Source organism: Tasmannia lanceolata, unplaced genomic scaffold (assembly GCF_043159265.1).
Source record: "Tasmannia lanceolata isolate RefF3 unplaced genomic scaffold, GAP_Taslan_0.1 ptg000006l, whole genome shotgun sequence".
Lineage (NCBI taxonomy): Eukaryota > Viridiplantae > Streptophyta > Magnoliopsida > Canellales > Winteraceae > Tasmannia > Tasmannia lanceolata.
Genome location: NW_027518683.1, coordinates 13,195,134 through 13,218,799, shown reverse-complemented (window position 1 = coordinate 13,218,799; position 23,666 = coordinate 13,195,134). Strand labels below are relative to the sequence as shown.

Sequence of the window (23,666 nt, the reverse complement as noted above, 5' to 3'; positions counted from 1 at the left end):
AAAGAATTTCCGTAAATAGGGGAAAAACTCAGGGGCATTTATTACATTCCAAAAAAAAAACGTACTGTCTATCTCTCTTCTGCTCCGCTTTTTTCCTTCACAGGATAAATGAAAACAAAAAAGAAACCCCTCTCTTCTCTCCGATCTTTTCTCTTCAACCTCGTTCTCCCCCAAAAACCCCTCTTTTCAAAACCCTAGAATGATCCGATCCGTCCGTTTGGAGAAAATCATCGACTTCTGAATCTAGCCGTAGATCTTTCGTTTCATCATCATAGGTTCGTCTCTCCATACTTCAGATCTAGATCTAGCGTTAATCTTTCCTCTTTTTTTCAAATCTCATTATAGAATTTCACTCTCTCTGATCTTAATTTTCACTGCTCGAGCTCCTTGGGATTTGTTTCGTTGATCCTCGATTCAGGTGATCTGGATCTCGTTTTTTAACTGATATTTGTGGTCTTGGATGAAATCGGCAGGTTCAATTTCATGATTAGGAAGTGATTTTCTCTTTGCTTGAGTTTTAGTTTCCGCTCGATCGATTTTTAGGTTTTTCTCTTTTGGAATCGTTCATGTTGTTCGATCGATCTGGTGCAGAGGAATGTGAGATAGAGAGAGAGATAGAGAAAGAGAGAGTTTCATAGAAAGAGAACTAGAGATGGGAGATGGACAACACGTTGATGTGAAGGTTCAAGGAGCTAATGCTCTTCCACAGCAACATCTCAATGGTTACATAATTCAACAAGTTCCAGCACATGTTAATGTGCAACATGTCCATCTACTCGCGGCCGCGGCCATGAGTCTACCAGGACAGATGGAGGATATGCACGGAGCCGAAACTCCGATGGCGATTCCCGCAATTCCAGCAATTCATGTGGTGGATGCTCAGCCTATCCAAGTGCATTACATGCAGGATCCTGATCAAATGATGGAGGATGATCAGGATGATGGCGGTGAGGGCATGGAAGGGGATGCCTCCTCTGATCCTGGAAATTTGCAGGTCCGTAATCAGGGCGCAAATCAGCTCACCCTCTCGTTCCAAGGCGAAGTTTATATATTCGATTCTGTTTCCCCTGACAAGGTATCTTTTTACTCTCTTATTCTCTTTTTCTTATGATCGCTTGTGAGTAAAAATTGTGTTTTTCTATAATTCTGATTCCACTGTTTATGTATTTGGTTCTGGAAATCTCTTAATTATGCTCTTTTGTGAGAAATTTTTTTGTTTTTCTATAATTTTGATTCCATTCCTTTTTCTTTTCAGTTTTATATATTTTCGTTAGTTTGTATTGGATTTTGTTTCATTCTGTTGATCCCTTTTGATCTCTTCTTGGGTAATAGGGCAACTTGGTGATAAATGCCAAAATCATATTTTATTTTTGTATGCATGTATACTATACACACGCACATAAGGACTTGTAGAATATGCACATATATATTCACATGTACATGCTTACAGGCATATGTACTTACACATGCTTGTATACATAGTTAAGAATAGAGTAATAAGGCTGTGTATTACTTCTTAGTTTGAGGAATTGTGTTGCTTACAGTTTCCCAACTTTCTCAAAGCATAACTCTGGACACTGAATACAGAAGCATTTTTTGTGGTTAGTTAAGACTTGATTATTTGTGTCTTACATGTGGGATTGGTCTCTTGTTACCTGTTTGCTAGCAACAGTTACAAGGTGCTACTTGGTTAAAGTTAAACCTGTGTAGCGTGAGGGGTTACATGTGGGATTGGACCCTTGTTTTGTAATATTCAACATGTAAGAAGAAGCACAGGGGTGGTAAACTTCCAGTGTACATATGAGATACTACTATTAAGTGTTTGTATGACATGGGTTTGTAATGTTGTTGCTGTGTTGAGCTAACAACAAGCAGCTTAATTATTGAACTGGGTTTTAGATTAAAATCTTTCTTTTGTGCCATTATTCCATTAAATGATATTGGCTTGCTCTCCATGACTGGCAGCTTGTCATACACTTTTTAAGTTGTCAGGTTGCTTTTTGGCCTGTTTTTCAGTGCAGCTTCCTTGTGCGGATTGAATAGGTTGCCTTGTGTTCGTGGAAACTTGAAAATTATTTAGAGTTCGTACGAAGTTGAATTGTGTTCATTGGTTACACTGTTTGTATGAAGTTGAATATTGTTATTCATCCCTTTTGGGTTGCCTACCAATGCTAAGAAGTAGATCCACTGTGTTATTAATGCCCACAGGCTCTACCTATGATTCAGCCGACGCTTTGAATTTATTGCCGGCACATGTGTCCTGCCGTGTCTGACACAACACTCGTGTCCACATGTGTCGACATTCCTTTGGACATTTTTAGTTTGTTAAATGAATACCATATTTATATTGTTACAAATTATGATAATAATCAGTAATGTTATACACATTTATGTGTCACTATTTCTAGATCTTTAGACGTTGTCATGTCAGACAACATGTATCCGTGTCGAAACCTGACACACGAATCCGTATCTACAATCATGATTATATATACTTTGTATTTTAGATGTGTCCCTGTTTCTAAATTTTGGGGGTTTGCCATGTCCGACACTCCGTGTCCATGTCGAGACACGTCCGTGACCACAAATCATAGGGCTCTACACACTGAATTATTGTAAATGTCCAAAAAACCTTTTCCTTTTCTTCTTAGTCTCTAACTAAATAAAAAACTTCAATCAAATAATTATAATATGAATATAGATTTGGTGCTTGAAAAACCCCAAACCATAGTCCAAACATCCCTTTTGAGCTCAATTGACCCTCACTGAATCAGCCTTACTCTAGGGTGAGATGTGAATCAATATTTCGAAGTTGAGGCTGACCATTTTCAAGAAGTGTCTGTTTGATTTGTTGAACTTGATCTGACTAAATGGCATGGCCAGCTTAAAGAATGAATCAAAGGTGTATAAACATTGAATCAAGCTATGTCATGAATGTGAAGGGCCTCCAGATGAATCAATTGTTCTATGTTGATAAGGGATGACCATTTATTTCTATAGTCACCTATATGTTTTGTGAAACTTGATTTGACAAACTGCCATGGCTGGTAAAGTTTATCAATGGGAAGTATTGAATTGATGCATTTCACAATCTTTTCACACTCTTCCATATTTAGAGGTTTTCATGTCTAATATTCTTGTAGCCTCTTACACCTGAAGAAAAAAAGCAGGGTCCTCTTGTCTATATGAATGGGTCTCTCGTAAACTTCAGGGAAATTGAGACCATTGTTATTGGGTGAACCTCTGTAAATGTAGTTAATGACAAAAGGTTCAGTAAATGATGGCACATTATGAACTTGGCCTCAGAATTAGACCATTCAAAAAAATAAAAAAAAAATCTTGGAGCCTCTTAAAAAAATTGAAGTTAATGCTATCCCCTTTTAAGATTCATGCGTAAAATTTTCCAAGATGGGCTACCTCCTCCTTTAATGATATAGCTTTGTATCACAAGAGTTACCTTATGACCACATCATTGGTAGAGATAAGCCATAGAGGCACATAGTATTATCATATATATGGCAGCAAACAAATAATTTATAGATTTGTCATTAATATTATGATACATAGTCATTAACAGAAAATCTGCAAATTATTTGTTTTCTTCCATATAGAAATGAGTGTAAACACATATAATAGAATCAAACCTTACTACCAATTTGTCTCTCCTATTACCCCTTCTCTTCTTCCAATCTATCTATAATATATACTAAGCATGTTTCTTTTTATTTGTCATTTGTCTTTTCTAAGAATTTTTTTTCTCTGAAAAAGTTGTTCCCCTACAAAGACGCATCACTATTAAGTTCGTTTTCTATTTCTAAGTCAGTTTTGCTTCGAATAATGGGGCAGTTAATCATGGGATTTATGCGCCACTACCAATTACGTTTTGCCACCTACTAAGTCAGTTTTGTGACCATTAATTGCGGTATTTATTGCAATGAAATTTATTTTTGGAAATCTTTTTGCCCTACGAAGTCATGCCACTACTAATTTTGTTTTACCCCACTAATTTCTCACCATCAATTGTGGGATTTATTGAGGTTCGTTCTTATCTTCCTTGCCATTCACAGTTCCTACCATTTCATGGTATCAAATTCTGAATTCGATTCCTTCAGTTTCCCACTACTCATTTTAATTTTCCACAGTTTTTATAGACCCACTATTAATTTTGGTAAATAGTGTTTAGACCCACAATTGTTTTAGATCCACTGTTTCCTAAAATTTTGGTACCCACTTTCTATATTTTACTTCTTCAACTTTCCTGCAATGAATTCGATTTTGAACTGCCGAAATATTATTTTATTTTTGTATGCATGTATACTATACACACGCACATCAGGACTTGTAGAATATGTATGCTTACAGGCTTATGTACTTACACATGCTTGTTTACATAGGCCTTGTAGAATATGTACATATATGATGGGCCCCAGGCCATCCACGACGACATTGAGAGGATGTGGGCCCATCCCAAAGCGCTAAGGAGCAAGCTTAGGTGCAAAGAGAGGCAGCCATGAGACTTTCCATTTCATTGCATGCCAATTGGGGCATTCATTTCTATTTCCGTGCCTGCCAATTGAGTTATTCATGTCTCTATTTCTGTTCCTCCCAATTGAGTTATTCATGTCCGTTCCCATGCATACCAATTATGACAGATTTATTTCCTTTTTCCTGCATGCCAATTACAACAGATTTGCTTCCATTTTCCTGCATGCCAATTAGGACAGATTTGTTTCCATTTTCTTGCATGACCAAATAAGGAACATGTCCACATGTTCATTCCATGATAGTTAATTAAGGTCATTTGGCGTTATGTTTACTTTTTTTATTTAGGTTGCCTTTAATATGAGTGCCAATTTTAATTTTTTTTTTCCATTTTCTTGTATGAGATTCCTTTTTTAGAATCCCTCCTAATCTTATTTAAAGGGAGTGGAAGAGACATGTAAAGACTTTTGGCTTTTGATTATCAAGTTAAAGAATTGAAGAGAAAATGTCAATTCTTTGAGTTTTGTTCTTTTCTCTCTATTTTGCACTCTTAGGTTTCTTGTGATTAATTTTCACACTTCTGTTTTACGCGATCACATCAATATATAATCACATGTATGTTTATACATATGTACTTGCACATGTGTATTATAAACAAAAATAAAATGATATTTTATTTTATTATTGTAATATTATATTTTTTGTATGCATGTATATTATACACACCCACATCAGGACTTGTAGAACATGCGCGCACACACACAGAGACAGATATATATATATATATATATATATATATATATATATATATATATATATATATATATTCACATGTACGTGCTTACAGTCATATGTACTTACACATGCTTTATAAATAGTTAAGAAAAGAGTAGAAAGAAAGGCTGTTTACTACTTCTTAGTTTGAGGAATTGTGTGGTTTACAGTTTCCAAACTTCCGCAAAACATAACTCTGGAGACTGACTAAGGACACATTTTTTGTGGTCACTTAAGACTTGATTATTTGCTTTACGTGTGGGATTGGTCTCTTGTCACCTGTTTGCTAGCAACAGTTACAAGGTGCTCCTTGATTAAACCCATGTAGCATGCGTTGTTACATGTGGCTGACCATTTTCAATAGGTGTCTGTTTGATTTGTCGAACTTGATCTGACTAAATTGCATGGCAAGCATAAAGAATGAATAAGGGTGTATAAACTTTGAATCAATCTATGTCATGAACGTGATGGGCCTTCCGATGAATCAATTATTCTTTGTTGATAAGGGATGACCATTTATTTCCATAGTCATCTACATGGTTTGTGAAACTTGATTTGACTGGCTGTCATGGCTGGTAAAATTTATCAATGGTATATGAGTATTGAATTGATGCATTTCACGATCTTTTCACGCTCTTCCATATTTAGAGGTTTTTGTGGCTAATCTTCTTGTAGAATATTAAAAAGATACAACTTAATGATACCCCTCTTTTAAGATTCATGGGTAAATCTTTCCAGGATGGGCTACCTCCTCCTTTAATGATATAACTTTATATCACAAGAGTTAAATGACAGTCTTATGACCTAGTCATGAACGTGACGGGCCTCCAGATAAATCAATTATTCTTTGTTGATAAGGGATGACCATTTATTTCCTCATCGATATGGTTTGTGAAACTTGATTTGACAAGATGCCATGGCTGGTAAAATTTATCAATGGTATATAAGTATTGAATTGGTGTATTTCACAATCTTTTTCACACTCTTCCATATTTTTAGAGGTTTTCGTCGTTGTTTTGAAAATCTTAAGATATATGATTCAAATCTTACTATTCAAATCAAATCTTATGCATTACAATTTGAATCCCACAATTGAATCTTAATTTGTATGAATCTTACTATTGGATTGTAAGTCGTATGATTTATGCGATTTATCTTAATTTAGTTTTGTATAAAAGAAAATAGGATTTTCTTTTGAAAGACACATTTTACTTTTGCTTGAGCAGAAGCCCTCAAAAACCCTTCGTGAGAATGAAGAAAACAAAGGAGTATTCAAATAAATCGTACTAGTTTGAACAAGTCAAGCACAATACATGTGCATGAGGGCATTACTGACATTGAGGAGCGAGGAGACTATAATAATGACAACATTGATTACTTACCAATTTTTTATAATTCAATTTAAAAAAAAAACTAATTTTTTATAGCTCATTTGATGTTTGCGACTTTGATAATTAATATGATCTCGTGTCTTTTATTATGTTTAAGATGACTATCTAATAATCACAGGTTTAGATGGGAAATAGATGATTAGTATGTGACAATTTGTTAGTAAATAATTCGTATTATGATATCGAATAACTAATCATGGTATTTTCTATTTAATTTATGGATTTGGATGAAATATGAATACTGGCTACTTTATTATTCTCTGATTTCTTTGTGATTTTTTACTATTTTATATGTATATATATATATACACATGGATGTGAATAAATTTTACGATTTACGATATGACATACGATCCGATACGATTCGACCCCTATTATGATTTACGATTTGATTCCGATTTTCAAAACATTGGTTTTTGTAGCTAATCTTCTTTTAGCCTCTTTAAAAGATGCAACTTATTGGTATCCCTCTTGTAAGATTCATGCGTAAATCTTTCTAGGATGGGCTACCTCATCCTTTAATGATATAGTTTTATATCACAAGAGTTACATGTCAGTCTATGACCACATCATTAGTAGCCATAAGAGATAGATGCGCATTGTATTATGGTATATATGGCAGTAGGGGTGGTTATTCGGTTTAAACCAAACCGAATTAACCGAAATTGTGAAACCGAACATATTTCGGTTACTATATTTGTTGAACCGAAACCGAAACCGATGGGGTGAGCTACCGAACCGAACCGAAACCAAAAACCGAAATCTGTTTTTTGGTTAAAACCGAAAAACCGAATTCAATAAAAATAATCAGAATTCCGTTTTTCGGTTTCGGTTTGGTTTTTAGTGCTAATCGGTTTCGATTTCAGTAGAAAGCATAAAATAGATTCTTTTGTCCCATACATGATTCCATTGAGATAATTTTACAAACATTTTATCTTCATGACCACATAGAAAGCATAAAATAGATTCTTCAAATCTTTATTGAAATCCCAACAAACCAATTTAAAGTAGAGAAGATATATATACCTGGTGGAGGTAAGTGACGAAGGGGAGATGCGAGATGTTTTACGAAGGCGTAGTAATCCCCCTTTAAATCAATGGATTTGGGATTGAAGAACCGTTGTTGAACAGATGAAAATGGATGCACATGGGTTTTTCCCCAAATCGATTTGATGAGGAAGAGCGAAAACCCTAGCGTTTGGGTTTTGGTCGGAGATGAGTAGATGGAGATGGAGACCGGCGGATGCCGCGGATCTAGAGAGTAGAGATGAGAGGAAAAACCCTAGCTTTTTTGGGTTTCGGAGAGAAGACGGGAGAGGAGAAAAAACCAAGGTTGCCAAGGCGGGAATCGAAAGCGGGATTCAATTCGGGATTCAAAAGCGGGAATCGAAGGCTCCTGGGATGGTGGGAAGCGGGAATCGTGGGTTTGCCAGAGAGTCGACGGGGATTCGTCGGGGATTCGCTGAGAGTCGCTGGGGAGTTGGGATTCGATGGGGATTCGCTGGGAATCGCCTGGGAATCGGGGTTTTCATAAATTGGGAATCGGGATTCCCAAAATTGGGAATCGGGGTTCCCCAGAATCGGGGATTCGAATCGAATCACGGTTCGGATTCGCGATTCGGGGATTCGCGAATCCCCAACTCCAGGTACGAATCCTGCTTCTCTGGAAAAAACCCTAGTTTCAATCGTTTGATTAGACCCTTTTGGCTTTTTTTGCTACTGTGTCGGTGCCTTGCAAAATAAAAATCGATTAAATGACTTAATAGTAATAGGTTTTGTGCCAAATTTTTTACCGGACAACTAGTAGTGCCACTGGGGCTGTCCCAAGTGAAAAAAGGTGGGGTATCAACCCAAGTTAAGAAAATTCTTAATTTCAGTTAATATTGAAATTTCGGTTTTCGGTTTAACAGTATTCTTTTCCTTTTATAACCGAAACCGAAGACCGAATATCTCATTTTTCTAAACCAAAACCAAACCGAACCACTCCGGAACTAAACCGAATGGACCGACGGAATTCGGTTCGGTCGGTTAATTCGGTTTCCACCGATTAATGCTCACCCCTATATGGCAGCAAACAAATAACTTATAGATTTGTCGTTAATGATTATGATGCAGTCAGTAACGGAAAATCTGCAAATTATTTGTTTACTGCCATATATAAATGAATGTAAACACATCATAATAGAATCAAACCTATATATATATATATATATATATATATATATATATATATATATATATATATATATATATATATATATATATATATATATATATATATAGCAGAAGAGAAAAGGAGAGAATTATTTGAATTTCTCCCAAAATTCTATGAGAATTACACATCACTTTTTCTGATTTTTTTTAACAAAAGCACCCATTGAACCCACATATTTTCAATCCTACCCCCTCCTTTATGCTTTTTAACAAAGGCACCTATTAAAGCCACATAATTTCAATCCTACCCCTCTCCTTTATGCTTTTTTAATTATGGAAACCTCTATAGATTGGAGGACTAGGATCAGCCTATGGAAATGATTTTACGGGCACAACCTATTGATGTTGTGTTCCATCACATGGACAGTTTGGATCAACCTATGATGTGGTCCGTACAGTTCTTTGTCGCCCCGTGCATCGCACGGGGTTTTTTTACTAGCGTGTGTGTGTGTGTGTGTGGAGAGAGAGAGAGAGAGAGAGGTTATATGGTGGACGACCACAGACGTCCTTAAATAAATCGTGCTCTCCACTGGATCGGGAAATATCACCTATGTGGGTAATAGGCAGTTTCGCATTATTCTCCGTTTCCACCATCTGACTGCCTTTGTATTTGGTTTTTTTTCACAAACTTTTGCTCATCCCTGATCATGTGATTCGAACATCCCGGATCAACTATCTAATCTCTGGAATAGTCTATTCGGTCACCTTTGTTTGTGTCCACGGAACTAGCGACATCTACAACCTCTGGAATCGTAAGAGCGCAACTTCACGACATCAACTTGCTCTTCTGCGATTGAGAGAAGAATTCCACTCCTCATCGTTATCATCCTTTTGGAGATCTTCAGATGTTGTAGTGTTGCCTTCCTCGTTCTTCTTCTTTGGAGTATGACAATCTTTAGCAATGTGGCCTGACTTGATCTTACTTCCTTCAGATATAGTTTACTTGTCCCTGACCGATGGCTTCGATGATCGTTCAGTAATCCTTGACCGGTGGCTCTGGTACCACTTGTTGAAGAAGAAATCTAAGCAAGAAGCAAAACAAAAAGAACACAGCAAAAGAAGAGAGAAAACTTTTTCTCTTTGAGTATTATTTCAAAGCTTTTCACTATACACTTTACGTTTTGCACATTCTCCCTTTTATAAGCAGAACCAAAGAAACCTAATAGAAGTCTAACTCCACTAACCAACAAGGACTCAAACTCCTAACGACTACATGTCCCCACTTTATAAAAACAAACCAAAATAAAAATCCTAACGACCACACGTTTACTTCTTCTAACTTCTTTGATTATCCAACTAGAGGAAATAACAACCTTCTTTCCTCAATCACCAAAATACTAACCATCTAACACATTCCAACTCTGTCAAGGCCCTAATACTAAATTAAAGCAAGACCCATTCACGTCAACCTGGCCCTCCAATGTCGTGCGTGAGTCGATGATGACTAACTGCTCACGCCAAGCTCCTTTCTTAATTTCACAAACTTCTTATAGCTCAACCCTTTGGTAAATATGTCAGCAACTTACTCATCCGAACGAACTCCTTGGGCTTCTTCAAAAGATGCAGGTTTAGTAATACCGACTTCATCATCTGATATAACTGTATATGCCGCATCTGCAAACTTTAGATTTGGCTTCCGTATCCGAGAGGATCTTTTAGGCTTGAGTACTTTAATGTCAGGTTCCTCTAGTTAAGGCTCTCATCTCTTAAGTTGTTCTTGTATGATGAACAACTATTTTCCATGAAGCTTCCTCAAACATCACGTTTCTAGAAACGTGAACATAGCTAGTTTCTAGGTTTACACTTCTCCAACCCTTCCTTTCTCAGTCGTACAATTCGTACCCAATAAAGACATCGAAGTGCCTTGGTATCAAATTTGCTGCGCAAATGGCCAAGCACAAACATATAACATGCTGAACTAAAAACTCTTAAATGACTTATAGCGGGTTGATTTTGACAAACTAGGTTAGTAGGAAATTATCTTGACAAACTTTCTGATGAAATGCGGGGTATAGTAGATTGCCCCCCATGGTAAACTCAGCTCTGAGAGGGTGAGCCAAGACAAAGATGAGATGAGAAGGTTTTGATTTTCTTTTTCTATTTACTGAAAGAGTCTCCTAAAGGTTTTGATTTCCTTTTTCTATTTACTTAAATAGTCTCCTATATGAATGGTGGGATTTTTCCATGCAAGTCCATCAATGATAACCATCTTGAAGTGGCAGAGTTGGAGGAGGAGGACGAAGGGAGAGGAGAATGATAGTTTGGGGAAAAGATTGTTTTCTCTAGCTGCTTTTTTTGGGGGGGGAAGAGAGAAGGTTGTTATTCTGAATTCGAAAGTAAGGGGAGAAAAACTTTCAGTTTCATGTTTCATTTGATTTTTTACAGAAGTCTTGAAAGGAAGACAGACGAGTTGGGATTAAGAGAGGTGTAGTATAATTATTCGTATAAGATTGGGGTAATTATAAAATGAGTGGTTGTTCTGAAGATGGAGGGATTCTATCCTAAGATGATTTTTTTTTAATGATATCATTCTAAGATGTTAGTGAGTGGTTTTTGTGAGGATGGGGGGGGGAGCATCGACAGATTCCTAGGTCTGGCTCTGGTGATGCAAGGAGAAGGCGTCGGTGGTTGATACTTCAAGGTGGGAATTCTCCTTTAGAATTCCAAGGCATCGTGCAGCAGCTGATGACTCGATGCTGAAGCCTTACAACGGTTGGAGGATTACTTCTGAAATCAATGTTTCAGGGTTGGAGAATCTTGGAAAATGATTGGGTTTGGATGAGGAAGCTGGTTGCTGTAGTAGCCTAGAGTGTCAGGCTAATCCAGTGTGAAAATTTGTAAATCCAAGGTGGACAAAATTGAAACAGAATTCATTATTTCCTTTAAGAAGGGCATTTTAGTTTTATGTTTTAGCTTTTTTTTTCATTAATAAAAAAAATTAGGCTGGTCATTAAAATAAAATAAAAAAAAAATTAGGCTGTTAGTTATCATTTTAATGGTGGGTGGTTCTTTGCAAATTACCTACAAAGACTCCATTCCTTAGCCTAGTCTATATCCACAGCTGACGTGACTCCGTACCGATGGCTTTCCCTATGGAGATGGCCAAGTTTCCCTTAGTTTCACTTACCTTCAACCAAGCTATTTCATAAAAAACATGTCACTTTCTTCGACTATGTTCTTCCATAACCACGGGTATTTACCAAAACCAACTGTTGTGGCGGTTATTTGTGAAATGGGATCATGCTAACAAGTGGATTATATGTTTTGTAATTTTCTCTTATTAATGCACTTTTTTCATTTTCAATTTTATTTTCTCCTAAGCTGTGGTTCTCGGGCTCCAGAGGTAGTAGTGTACGCAACACCTCCATAGCCCTTGCTACCCCCTGTTAGTGTAGAGGCGTTCCCTTGCCATCTTGGTTTTGGGTTTCGTGCTACATACATACATTATTATTACTGACGGGCGTAGACAGACTTTTTTATGTGAATGATTCTGGGACTTTATTTTCATTTGCAGCCTAAAACTTTGCTGTTACTGTTATGTGCTAACCATTGTTCAATGCAGTCTGTTATCTCGGCAAAAATTTCCTTTTAAGTTTTATCATTTCTTTATCATTAGTCTTATGCATTCAAGTCTAAAAACTGAATAACTTTTGATGCTCTTCTTTTTATCATGGCTTTGCTGCACTTGCCTTGAATTATTCTTCTCCTTTGGTACTTGGTACCAAAATCATTCCAGAAGATGTGTGTAATTCTGTTTTTATCACATTCTACAGGTTCAAGCAGTGCTTTTATTGTTGGGGGGACGCGAAGTACATGCTGCTTTGCCTTCTGTGCAATCACTTCAAAATGCTAGGGTATCAATTTTCCGTTCTTTGTCCTGCTTTGTGATTTATGTTGTTTTTTTGGTTTCTTCTGCCCCCTTTCTTACTGGAGTATTCAACCAGGGGTCATCTGATGTTCCACAGCGCATGAACATGCCTCAGAGAGTTGCTTCATTGATCAGATTCCGTGAGAAGCGAAAAGAGCGAAACTTCGATAAGAAAATTCGTTACAATGTTCGTAAAGAGGTGGCCCTTAGGTATGTGATGCATTGCGCATTACAGCATTTTATTTTCCTTCTGCATCTTTTTCCTTGTATGCAGCACATGGGTCTGATAGAAAAGGCAAATATAGTGGTCGATGGCTGCTTGCCAGGTTATCATTATTTTAGTATTAAGAACCTGGACACCATTCAAAGAAAAAAAAAATCAGAACCTGGATCATACTGGTTTTGTAGGGAAGGAAAGGTTGACTTTTCTCCTTCACAGGAGATTCACCTAGGTTTGGCAGCTGTTCTATTTTTGTTGTGTTTGCATCAGGGCTAAACTTCAAAAGTGAGGCATCTGGAAATCAGCAACACAGTTACTTTTGAAGCAGTTCATTTTTTGCATCTCCAAATTTGTATTTTAGGGTGAATAAAGAACTAAACATTTGATGAAAATAAGAAATGTTGCATTGTTTTCAATTGTTGCAGGGTTTAATGTTTTTTTCTTAATCCCAACACCAAGTTGTTCCCAACTCTGTCGCAATATTATGTTAGATTTAACGTATCAATTGTTTGTGGTGGTTCTCAACACACCATCTTATCCCTTTTTAGATCATCTTGGTATCTTGGATTGAAGGTCTTTATATCCCTTAGGCAAATGCAAGTGCCAATTGGCTTGCAGATTTGGAAGGTTTGATATGGGCTCTGCCACTTACATGTGTCGTTATTTGTATTAAGAATTTCGTGTTCTCTTTTGAGTGTCCTGTTTATCCTATTTTTCTTATTACTCTTTTGTTTGTGGTCTTCTTCCATTGCCTTAAGAAAGAGAGTTCTATTCCTACTGGTTGGGCTAGGATCCACTATGTAATGCCTGATTCTTCTGGGTAGGGTTATGGCTCGTTTTTATCCTCTCCAAGGTGGGCCCTATGACTGCCCATGTCGATAGTAAATGAGTTAGATGCATCTGTACTGCAGTATAGAATCGGGTATTCTTGTCTGCACTGTGGGATGAGGTATTATTTGCTTGAGGCTCTTGTGAGAACACGAGATGCATGCTTGCTTCTTTTGGGGTGCATTTGGTGTTATGATACCTGGTGGTGTGATACTATCGAGATGCTTTTGGTACTATGGTACCCAGATACTTGTGGGGGCCTAACGTATCTCTTACATGATTTGGTTACCAATACATGTTCCGTATATTTCATGGTTACTTCTGTTGGTCAAAATAATTGTCATGTTTCAAGTCTTCTGATTATGATATTTCTTGCTTGTGTCACATTTTATAATTTTGAGTATGTTTTTTTATATTCTATTTTAAATTTAATATTGATTTAATTATCTAAGTTAGATCCGTTAAATTTTTTTATAATGTTTTATTTATACATGTTTTTTGTCCATCTCATGGCATAGGATACCCAAAGTTGTATCTTTGTTCCCATTTCCATGTCAGTCCATAAATGTATCTAGGTATCTTGGTGATGAGATTACACAGCAAACTTATTTATCCTAGGAAAAAACTGAAACCAACTATGAAATTACTTATGTTTTGGTAAGCAGTTACCGATCATGTCTGCCTGCCGACTGGAAGGGTGTTTATAACTTTCTTGGTAAGATCTAAGATGTGAGTAGACAGCAAAAGTTTTTTATTCTTAGAAGAAAGGAAAGCAAGAAACAATTTAAGGTACTAATCGAAAGGCTGTCATAAATTTCTTGGAAACTTTAGTTGGTAACTTATTCTAGATAATTAAAGGCCGAGGCGCTGAGTTTCTTGCTGAGGCTCTATTATTTCCTTTCAATGCAGGATGGTTCTTGAAGCCTCTATACAGTATACTTTTAGACTCAAATTCATTGAAGTCATTGTTTGAAGGTCCATTCATAGTAGAGTAGGACTCCCTAAATGTCATTGAACTCTCGGTATGAACACCTGTGGAGATGGTGAATATGATTGAAGAGTTATTGGATCTGCTGACATGACGGTGGGTTTCCTTTTGTCATGTGGTGAGGGAAGCGAATCCAGAGACCGATTCACTAGCATGAGGAGTTAACAGACCAACATTGGTTGTTAATTATTACTATGTGATTATGGAGGAAAAGTGATCCATGTCTTTTATTTCAATTCGGCTTTTCTTTCATTATTTTCTTCCCTTTCATGACCATCTATCGGCTTTGATGCTGTTCTAAAGAAAGAACTCCTTGGTCTCCTTTGTAGTACATATTTGTTGTAGCCGTGTCATTGGAAAGCAGACACGTAGGCATGCGCTGCGAATGTGGAGGTTGAAACTCATCAGCATATAATAAGCGTTTTAGCCTTCAAAACCACTTTTCACTGGATTTTTTTTTACTCTATTGATGTTAGCCTTTTGCCATCCCGATATAAATGCAGAACCCATGCATGTAAGTCATAAATGTGAGGTTGAAGCTAAGCAGTTTATGAGGGACAGAGTGAAAAAGAATTTGGCCATTCTTTTCTTTTTTTTGGTTATAATAGCTATTACTTTCCTTTCATATTTAAACAGACTTTTGGTGCCATGCTTTTGCTGGTTTTAGAACTGCTTTTAGTAATTACTTTTCCACCGCGTATTTTGTAGGATGCAACGGAACAAGGGCCAGTTCACGTCATCAAAACCAAATACTGAAGAAGCAGTAACATCTCCAACAAGTTGGGAAACTCCTCAACGTTGGACTCCAGACAGTAATGGGTCTCAAGCGCTGGCCACCACTCCCCAATCAGCAACTGCGTAAGCTTCGAACATTTACTTCCCGTACACATTTTTATACCTACACACCCCTGCCTTTCTTGATCTGCACTCTGTTCAATAATGAATGTGCATCTTCTTATTGGCCAGTCTTCTCATATTAGGCTTCTTGGACAGATTCTAATCTTGGTAATTTAAACTGCTTTGTCTGTATTTTCTCATCGATATAGGCTTTGCAATGATTTCCCTCAATTTTTTTTTGTTTAATGCCTATTCGCCGGTATGGAGACGCATCTCAGCCATTTAAGTCTTGAAGTCTAGAATATTTTTATTTTTCTCATTTTATATAATTAGGTTGGATTTGTTGCTTGTGCCGTTCATTCGGCTCTGTCACCATTCTTCAGTATTGTGGTCTACAGCCATGGAAATGGAGCCTGGAGTAATGTAAATGGGCACTTATATGAGCTGCTAATCCTTGTCCTTTGCCTAGTGCTATATGTCATGGAACCATTATGTGACAAGGACACACCAATTGTTAGAAATTCTTTGTTGGAGACATGTATAATGGTACATGGCGTCATAAAGCCTTATTGCATCCTGTTCTTATGTTTCTGTAATACTTATATCCTTGTTCTTATGTTTTAGTAATACTTATATAATGATCATCTAAGCCATTAAAAAAAATGATCATATATATATATATAGTGTTTGTTAAACATGTTAACACAAGCACTTAAAGGGTATTTTGGTCAATGCACACAACACATAATATAAAATAATTTTCGTGTGGAGAGAACCCTAACTCTCACGCACACTTCTCTCTAACTCTCTCTTTCTTCTTCCCTTCGATCCTTAATCTCTTTAAACCATGTAATCATCTAACACACATATATAGAGGGAAATGATTGTGCGCTCGAGGGCCCAAACACATGGGTCCCACATTTTTGTGGTGATCAAAACCATTCATTTGCAAGGCCCCATCATAGATAGGGTGTCTACAAAAAATCAGCCCCATTGGATCATCCTAACCCCTCCAAAAGTGGAGGGCAAAAATGGGCAGATTTGTGGCAAACGGTGTATGTCCATTTTGCCCTCCACTTTTGGATGGGTTAGAATGATCCTATGGAGCTGATTTTTTGTACACACCCTATCTATGTAAGAGTCTCTCAAATGAATGCTTTGGATCATCCTAACAATGTGGGCCCACATGAGTTTTGTGCCCTCGAGCGCATATAAGCTATATGCGCTCGAGCGCACAATCATATTCCTCATATATATATATATATATATATATATATATGAGAAAAGTGTTAGTTTAAATGTTTGGGTCCCACTTAAGCACACCAATGGGAGGCATTATAACAACTTAAGCGCACCAAAAAAATGGTGCGCTTAATCTCACCAACAGTTTTCTCTCTCTCTCTCTCTAAAATAAAATAAAAAATATATATATATATATATAGAATGGTTTCAAAATTCATTCCAAAAAGAGATGATTAAGTAAATCATCCCCAAAGATACAAGAAAAACGGGAATATACATTAAGGGACAGAAGAGAACAAAAAAGAAAACCAACATCACGGAGGCAAACAATTGAACATCTATCTATATTTTATCTACCTGTATTTTTTTATCTAGTTTTATACCCTATGCTTCGACAAACTAGTATTTATAGAATTATATATTTTTCAATGTCTTAATATAGTCCTCATATTCGTGTAACACCTCATATTTTTAGTATCTTAAATAGAATTATATATTTTTTACCTGTATTGTGGACTTGTGTGTATAACACCTCATATCTGTTTCTGGTACCATTCCTTCCCCCCCCCCCCACCCCAAAAATAAAATAAAAAATACCTCATATCTGTTTCTGATACGATCAAATATGTCCAGCTTGCATAGTCCGATTACTTTGGTTTTATGATACATACTCTTTGAACATGCCCATAGGATATATGTTGTTTTTATTTTAGAATTGTCCTATATGATGTTTGTTGTTCTGATGGATTTGTATATATTGCCATGTCATTCTGTACCCTGAGAAATAAAAACAGTCTGCTAAGGATTCCATGTTCTTGTTTAGTATGATCGGGCTAGAGGTACGAACAATGATAAATCTGGGAGTTCTATTTGAATTTTAATGGATTTTATAATTCTTTTGCATATTAGTTGATAAGATACTTTAGTTTTTGGAATTGTTTCTCTAACGTGTTTGCTGTGCCCATTTGAGAATGCGGAGATTACTTCTTCTTCTTTTTCTGTTAATAATGGTTTCTGAGTATTTTTATTTTCTCATAGAAGATAGTCAGGTTAGTCCTGTAACATTTATTAGTCTTTGTGCCATAATTTGGTAGCTTGTTTGGGAGAGCTGACTTTGAGCTAGTGACAAAAATCAGAAAACTTGATATTTCAAAATCAAGTTTGATGCTCTAGTACTGTATATTCCTATCTACAGCATATTGTGAATGCTAGATCTTACTAATTACCAGTTCCCTTTGCTGGTAAGCCTTTGTGATTAATTTCCAAGTTTTCTTTATCTGGTTGTCTATATACTATTTAAAAGTGAGGATATTTGTATTTAATGTGAATGCCCCACAGTTACACTTTTAAGGTAAGGTTGTTAATTTGTTTTTAAATATTAAATTTCAGATGTCGTCACTGTGGTACTAGCGAAAAAGCAACTCCTATGATGCGCCGTGGACCTGAGGGACCAAGGACCCTATGCAATGCTTGCGGACTTAAGTGGGCAAATAAGGTTTGGTACTTGTAGCTATTTTCTGCTTGTACAGCATCAACATCAAAATTTTCTACATTTCCTCGTGATTTTCTGCTTATCAACCTGACAATGTAACCATTCGAACAAAAAAAATTCAACCTGATAATGTATGATGCCATTCGTTAACTCCTATGGCTTGTTTTGGTTATGTTGCGGCAGTGTGTAAAAAAGTGCTTTACGTTCTTTATATGCTCATTGATAATCTTAGTTGTCAATTCCGTTCCTTAGGCCATTCTGTTTTCTCCTGGATTCAAACCTGATAATGTATGATGCCATTCGTTAACTCCTATGGCTTGTTTTGGTTATGTTGCGGCAGTGTGTAAAAAAGTGCTTTACGTTCTTTATATGCTCATTGATAATCTTAGTTGTCAATTCCGTTCCTTAGGCCATTCTGTTTTCTCCTGGATTCAAATGTTCCAGTGTTCATCCCTTTCCCATGTTTTGTTGAGAAAAAGATGCTGCAAGATGTAAAAAATAGAAAAAAATATAGGGAACCATTATATCAACCAAATTTGACAAATAGAAACATTTTACTAAAAACGTCTACCAAATGTATCTAGCCATGAAATTGGCTTTTGATAAGCCTAAATTAGTATCATAATTCAGTTCCATCACTCTCACAAGTTAGTCAGAAATTGTGAAATAGTTACCCTAAACATATATAACCAAATTTGAAATTGATCATTATCTCTTCAAATCTGAAATGTCGTAAAAATCTCATTCTCTTAAGGGTGTGTTTGGTTGCACAAAAGCTCGGCTGCCGTCGGAATTTGGCTTGGATTTGGAAATTCCAACCAGTAATATTTTCTCAATACTGCAAAAATTTACCTGTCTCAAAACTTCAAGTTGTGGCTTACAAAGAACAGATCACTCAATCTCTTATCCTCCACCCAAATTCTTCTTTTCTGAGTGGTTACTCTAGGTCCTTTTGCATCACACTACAACTTTGACTAAGAATCCAAAGAGCAGAGGGTTGCAGTTCAGGACAGTCATTTCCAACCTATTGGCCACCATGCAACTGCAATTGTAAAGTTGACTTAGGCTGCAATGCCTCCTTAAATTTTCAAAATCAAATTAAAGCATATATAAATACAAAACCCCTTGTGCTCCCGAACTGATCGAGTCCACATGAGTTAATTGAGGTGTCTACACAGGCCTGTGGTCCTCTTTTATATTCTGTCGAGAGTTCGGCAAGTGCCGAAGTGAACTCCTTGTTCTGTTCCGCTAGTTCAGTTCTATCCATTCGTTTTGTTTCCCTGATCCGCTTTCCTCGCGAGATTTTTTTTTTTTTTTTAAATTGGCATACTTCATTAATACTCATAGAGCATGGTCCCAGCCTGCATTACAAGAGTTTAACATATATTGGCACGGGCATACCCGAAACCAATGCAAAATAAACCATACAAATATCACATAAAAACGTAAACTATCCCTTTCCTCTCTTTTCTAACATGCCTTCTTTAAATTATCTATTGCATTTCCAAAGACTTTCATATGTACCCCTCTGAAACTGCACAAAACTCTGATTAACCTAACAAGTACCTCTGAACGATTGATTAACTGATAATTATGAAAATATCAATCTCACACTTTGAGATTCTAATGATCTAAATCTAGAAGCAACACCAAGAAGATATAGCAAAGCTAGAGGATCCAGACATGAACAAAAAGTTGCACTCACTGGGAAATCTAAACCGCACACTTCCCTAGTTCGTCCAAGATATGCTAGATTAGAAAATCCGGCATTTCTATGAGAAGCTCCTCCGGAACCCACTCCAAGCGGCTAGGGATTTTTCTATCAGCAATCCTCTCTTCCACTTGCCGGATACCAACGATTTTGTTAGCTTCCCATTTAAGCCTCCTCAAATCCCTTTCTTCAGCCAAAAGGAATTTAAAGAAATGATGCGCTAAAAGAGGTGATTGGGTTTCCCTAATCTCTCGTGACCCAGTGAGACGGGCTAAGGTGAGCAGGCAGTCCTGAGCTTCTAGTCTGAAAATATCCCACCACTTCCGAAGCAAATCATCGGCTACCTCTTTGGGCAAAGGATCCATGATTGCGGCCTTTTCTTCATGCTAAACCATCGCTTTAATCCTCCTAAGAATGTTTTTCGTAATCATTACCTCTGTAGATAAGCGCCTCCTTCTTTCATCAGAGGAGATAGAAGGACAACTAGAATCGCCTTGAATCTCCATTCTCAAACTAGTATCTTGAAGACAGGAACTAAAATCAACAGGAAAACAAAAAATGCCCCGAGAAACAAACAAAGAGACGCAAATAAGCAGAACAGGGCTAAAAAAGACCTAAAAGCAATCCTACAGGTAACCGCTACACGGGACATAAAATAATTTAATCTAAGCGAGAGGGACCAATGAGCCCCACCTCAAAAGCCCAATAAGAAAAATAAGGAAAGGACATGCCAAACAGAAAAAGAGACAAAACTACCCACAAAAGAGAGAGAAAAAAAAGACAGAACCCCTATAAGATTCCAGAAGCCAACCCTAGAAGCAAGACGGCGGGTCAGGGCTCAGGCTGGCCCACCCTGACTAAAGGATTTGAACCAAGATGGCCCTCATCAACGAACCAATTAACTTTCCGCTTATTGGCCAGGGAAACCAGCACCTCGAGGTCTACCGACAGGCTCACCTGACTTGAGGGTCTGTCAAACGCAGGCGCAAAACAACCCACATTGGGCAAAGCGCCAGAAAGGGAGATTTGAAATTTGAAACCAGGTGGGGGACGGAAGGGACAATGGGGCCCCGACTCAGCCCCGCAATCGGGACCGAAGCCAAACGGGCAGTAGGCACCTGCCAAGCCAAGGGGGCAGATTGCCCAGAAATCTCCGGAATTTCAATCCCAATTCTAGACATGATTCAAAATTCTAATTTTGGCAAAAGAGACTGAGACGATCCTTCGGGAGACTAGAATTTTTACCAAGACAAGCTCATACAAGGCTGGTGATTTCCTTCAATTTTTGTTTCTAGGACTCTTCCAAACAAACTTCCTATAGCCTCCACCTTTGATATGGCCCAAGGCATGTAAAGGAATGCCATAGAGGTTAACCCACAAAGTTTTCTCACCTTGAACGAATTCCTTATTCCACGGAGCAAGCGAACACAAATGAGGTTCCAAAGACTCAGAGCTACTAGAAAGAACCTTAGAGGCTCGCAGTTCAAAGTCAAACATAAAAAGAAGCTCATCTTCCGACAATATACATGGGCATTGCAGCGATGGGATGTTCCAAATCTTTTGCGCCAAGAGCCAAAGGTCCTCTAAAGATCCGTTAGGGCTCTTCTTTTTCCCAATCAAACAGGATTTTAGGGATTCCATCCGAACACCCACTTCCTTTCCCGAAATACACAAGATCGGAGATCCTTCAATCTTGTGAGGGATAGTGCCAGTGTCAGGCCATAGATCGCCCTCCGCATGGACCAAGTCCGGGTGGGCTAGAGGGCGGGATAAAGAGCGAGGAACCCATTTGGGAGGGATTTTATTCGGGCAGCACCAACGACAATTTTCTCACCACTCGAAATTGAGATACTGACAGGGAGAGCAGTGCCAATTCCCATTACCTGTCTTTTGATTCCATGTGAAAGCAACTCCCCTCGCATCCGGTTTCACTATATTTCGATTGCAGATTCTACAAGTTTCCCGCCAACTGAAATTATGATAGTGGCAATGGCGACATTGCCAATCCTCCAGCCTTCCTCCACATAACTAACGTCAAGATTTAATATTCTTTTTCAAACTATGTACATATCATACATATATGTATCTGATATGGGGTCTTGCATTTCTTGTTTGCTACTCCCTTTCAATATTCACCCTGTTTGCCATGGAAAGAGTTTTTCATTTTCAATGCACAGATCAGATTCTTCAAGTTCAAACGATGATACATGAGTTTTAGAGGGAGAGAAGAAAATAAAAGAACAAAGAAAGCTCCAATCCAAGTTGAATTTCCTTCCCTCGCGTGGTTTGGCTATGCCTTTATAGGTGCATCTTGAAGCAAGATGAGCCTGTACCTTCTTTCCTATTCGAACATACATCAATTGGAGCGGAAAGCCGGTCTTTTCTACATGTAAGAGTCGACGGGAGATTTCAGATATTTTATCTGGGGAAAAGATGGCCTTAGCAGAAGCCTTGCTCAGAGATTCTCCCAACTAGCAAGCACCGTTCTCGCAACGGTTCTCCATTCAAATTAACATTAAAAACGGCTAAAATTATAAATTGTCGTATGTATTGTCCTGTCTGTATTGTTGGTAACCAAAGCATGGATTGGAGCTCTCACTGTAACTGAAAGATAGTGCTGATACAAACTCTAGTAAGACGCTTTCTTACGTGCTTTTGGAATACTTTTGAAATGTACAGGGAATGCTGAGGGACCTTTCGAAGAACATCCTTATACCAGTGCAAAGTCCAGCAATCCCGATTGTGGAGGTAAACCTATCCAATGGACCTATCCAATCAGCTTCTTCCGGGCAGATTACAATTTCCCTTTGATTTTTAATCTGATTTCAATTTCCTTTCTTCTTTTTTACAGAGCGATTCCATAGTCGAAGTGAATGTGCAGCAAACCGAACAGGTGACTCTTGCCATCCCTTTAAATGCAAGCATGAATTCCAATTCCGTTGCTGCAGCCCCCTCAACTGCTACTGCTGAAGGTAATGCACTTGCAAATGGTCATGATTCCACAGTGTAGAGCAGAGCAGCGTGGGAGAGAATGGGAATTGAGTCATGGAGCTTTTCCCTTTTGAAGGGTATCTCTTCATATTATCATTTATACGTGTGACACTGGATACCTGAAATTAGAATAAGTTATATTACTTATTAGGGATTTGTGTCTGACTTGGTATGAATGATTTTATTTCTAACTCTTCCTGTTAATACATATGTATTATAAATTGGGTTTTCGTCCATTATTCAATTGCATCTAGGTAGGATGGCCTTAGATGCAAGTGTCAAAACATTACCCCTTGAAATTTCAAGATCTTTATTGTGATTGTGTGGGATTTGTGTTTTGTTCTTAATTTATCTTCCCAATTGAATTGAAGGTCAAATTTTGTAGGGTGCATGCAGGAGATGATGTGAATACTGGAAACAAAATGCAAATGAAAATTCTGACAATTAATTGCTTTCCAACAAACATCAGGAGTAAAAGTTTTCCTGGGGGTACTGAAAGATGATATCACCACTACTGTATTTTGATGATCGCACTCCTCACATTATTAAAAAGTACTGTATGGCCCGTACCATAGGATGATCCACACCGTCTATTAGATGGGCCACGGCCTAAATAGGTTGTGCCCCA

At 37.6% G+C, this 23,666-nt stretch overlaps 1 protein-coding gene and 1 non-coding gene across 4 annotated transcripts; both read left to right on the top strand.

Moving 5' to 3' along the window:
• The first annotated feature begins 47 nt into the window (after positions 1-47).
• Positions 48-23,357, top strand: LOC143879773 (GATA transcription factor 28-like). 3 transcript variants are annotated; one of them, XM_077382335.1, is made up of 8 exons: positions 51-275; positions 592-1,075; positions 12,635-12,715; positions 12,806-12,939; positions 15,474-15,623; positions 18,234-18,339; positions 22,727-22,795; positions 22,899-23,357. In XM_077382335.1, the coding sequence occupies exons 2-8, from the start codon at positions 653-655 to the stop codon at positions 23,055-23,057; spliced, it is 1,122 nt and encodes a 373-aa protein (XP_077238450.1). In that variant the 5' UTR covers positions 51-275; positions 592-652; the 3' UTR covers positions 23,058-23,357. The 3 variants fall into 3 exon arrangements, with proteins under 3 accessions (XP_077238451.1, XP_077238450.1, XP_077238449.1); XM_077382334.1 differs by having other exon boundaries at positions 474-1,075; XM_077382336.1 differs by having other exon boundaries at positions 48-1,075; positions 12,827-12,939.
• Positions 3,161-3,291, top strand: LOC143880535 (small nucleolar RNA snoR74). Its single transcript, XR_013251755.1, has one exon. It is a non-coding gene; the product is annotated as a small nucleolar RNA snoR74 (small nucleolar RNA).
• Positions 23,358-23,666: the final 309 nt, after the last annotated feature.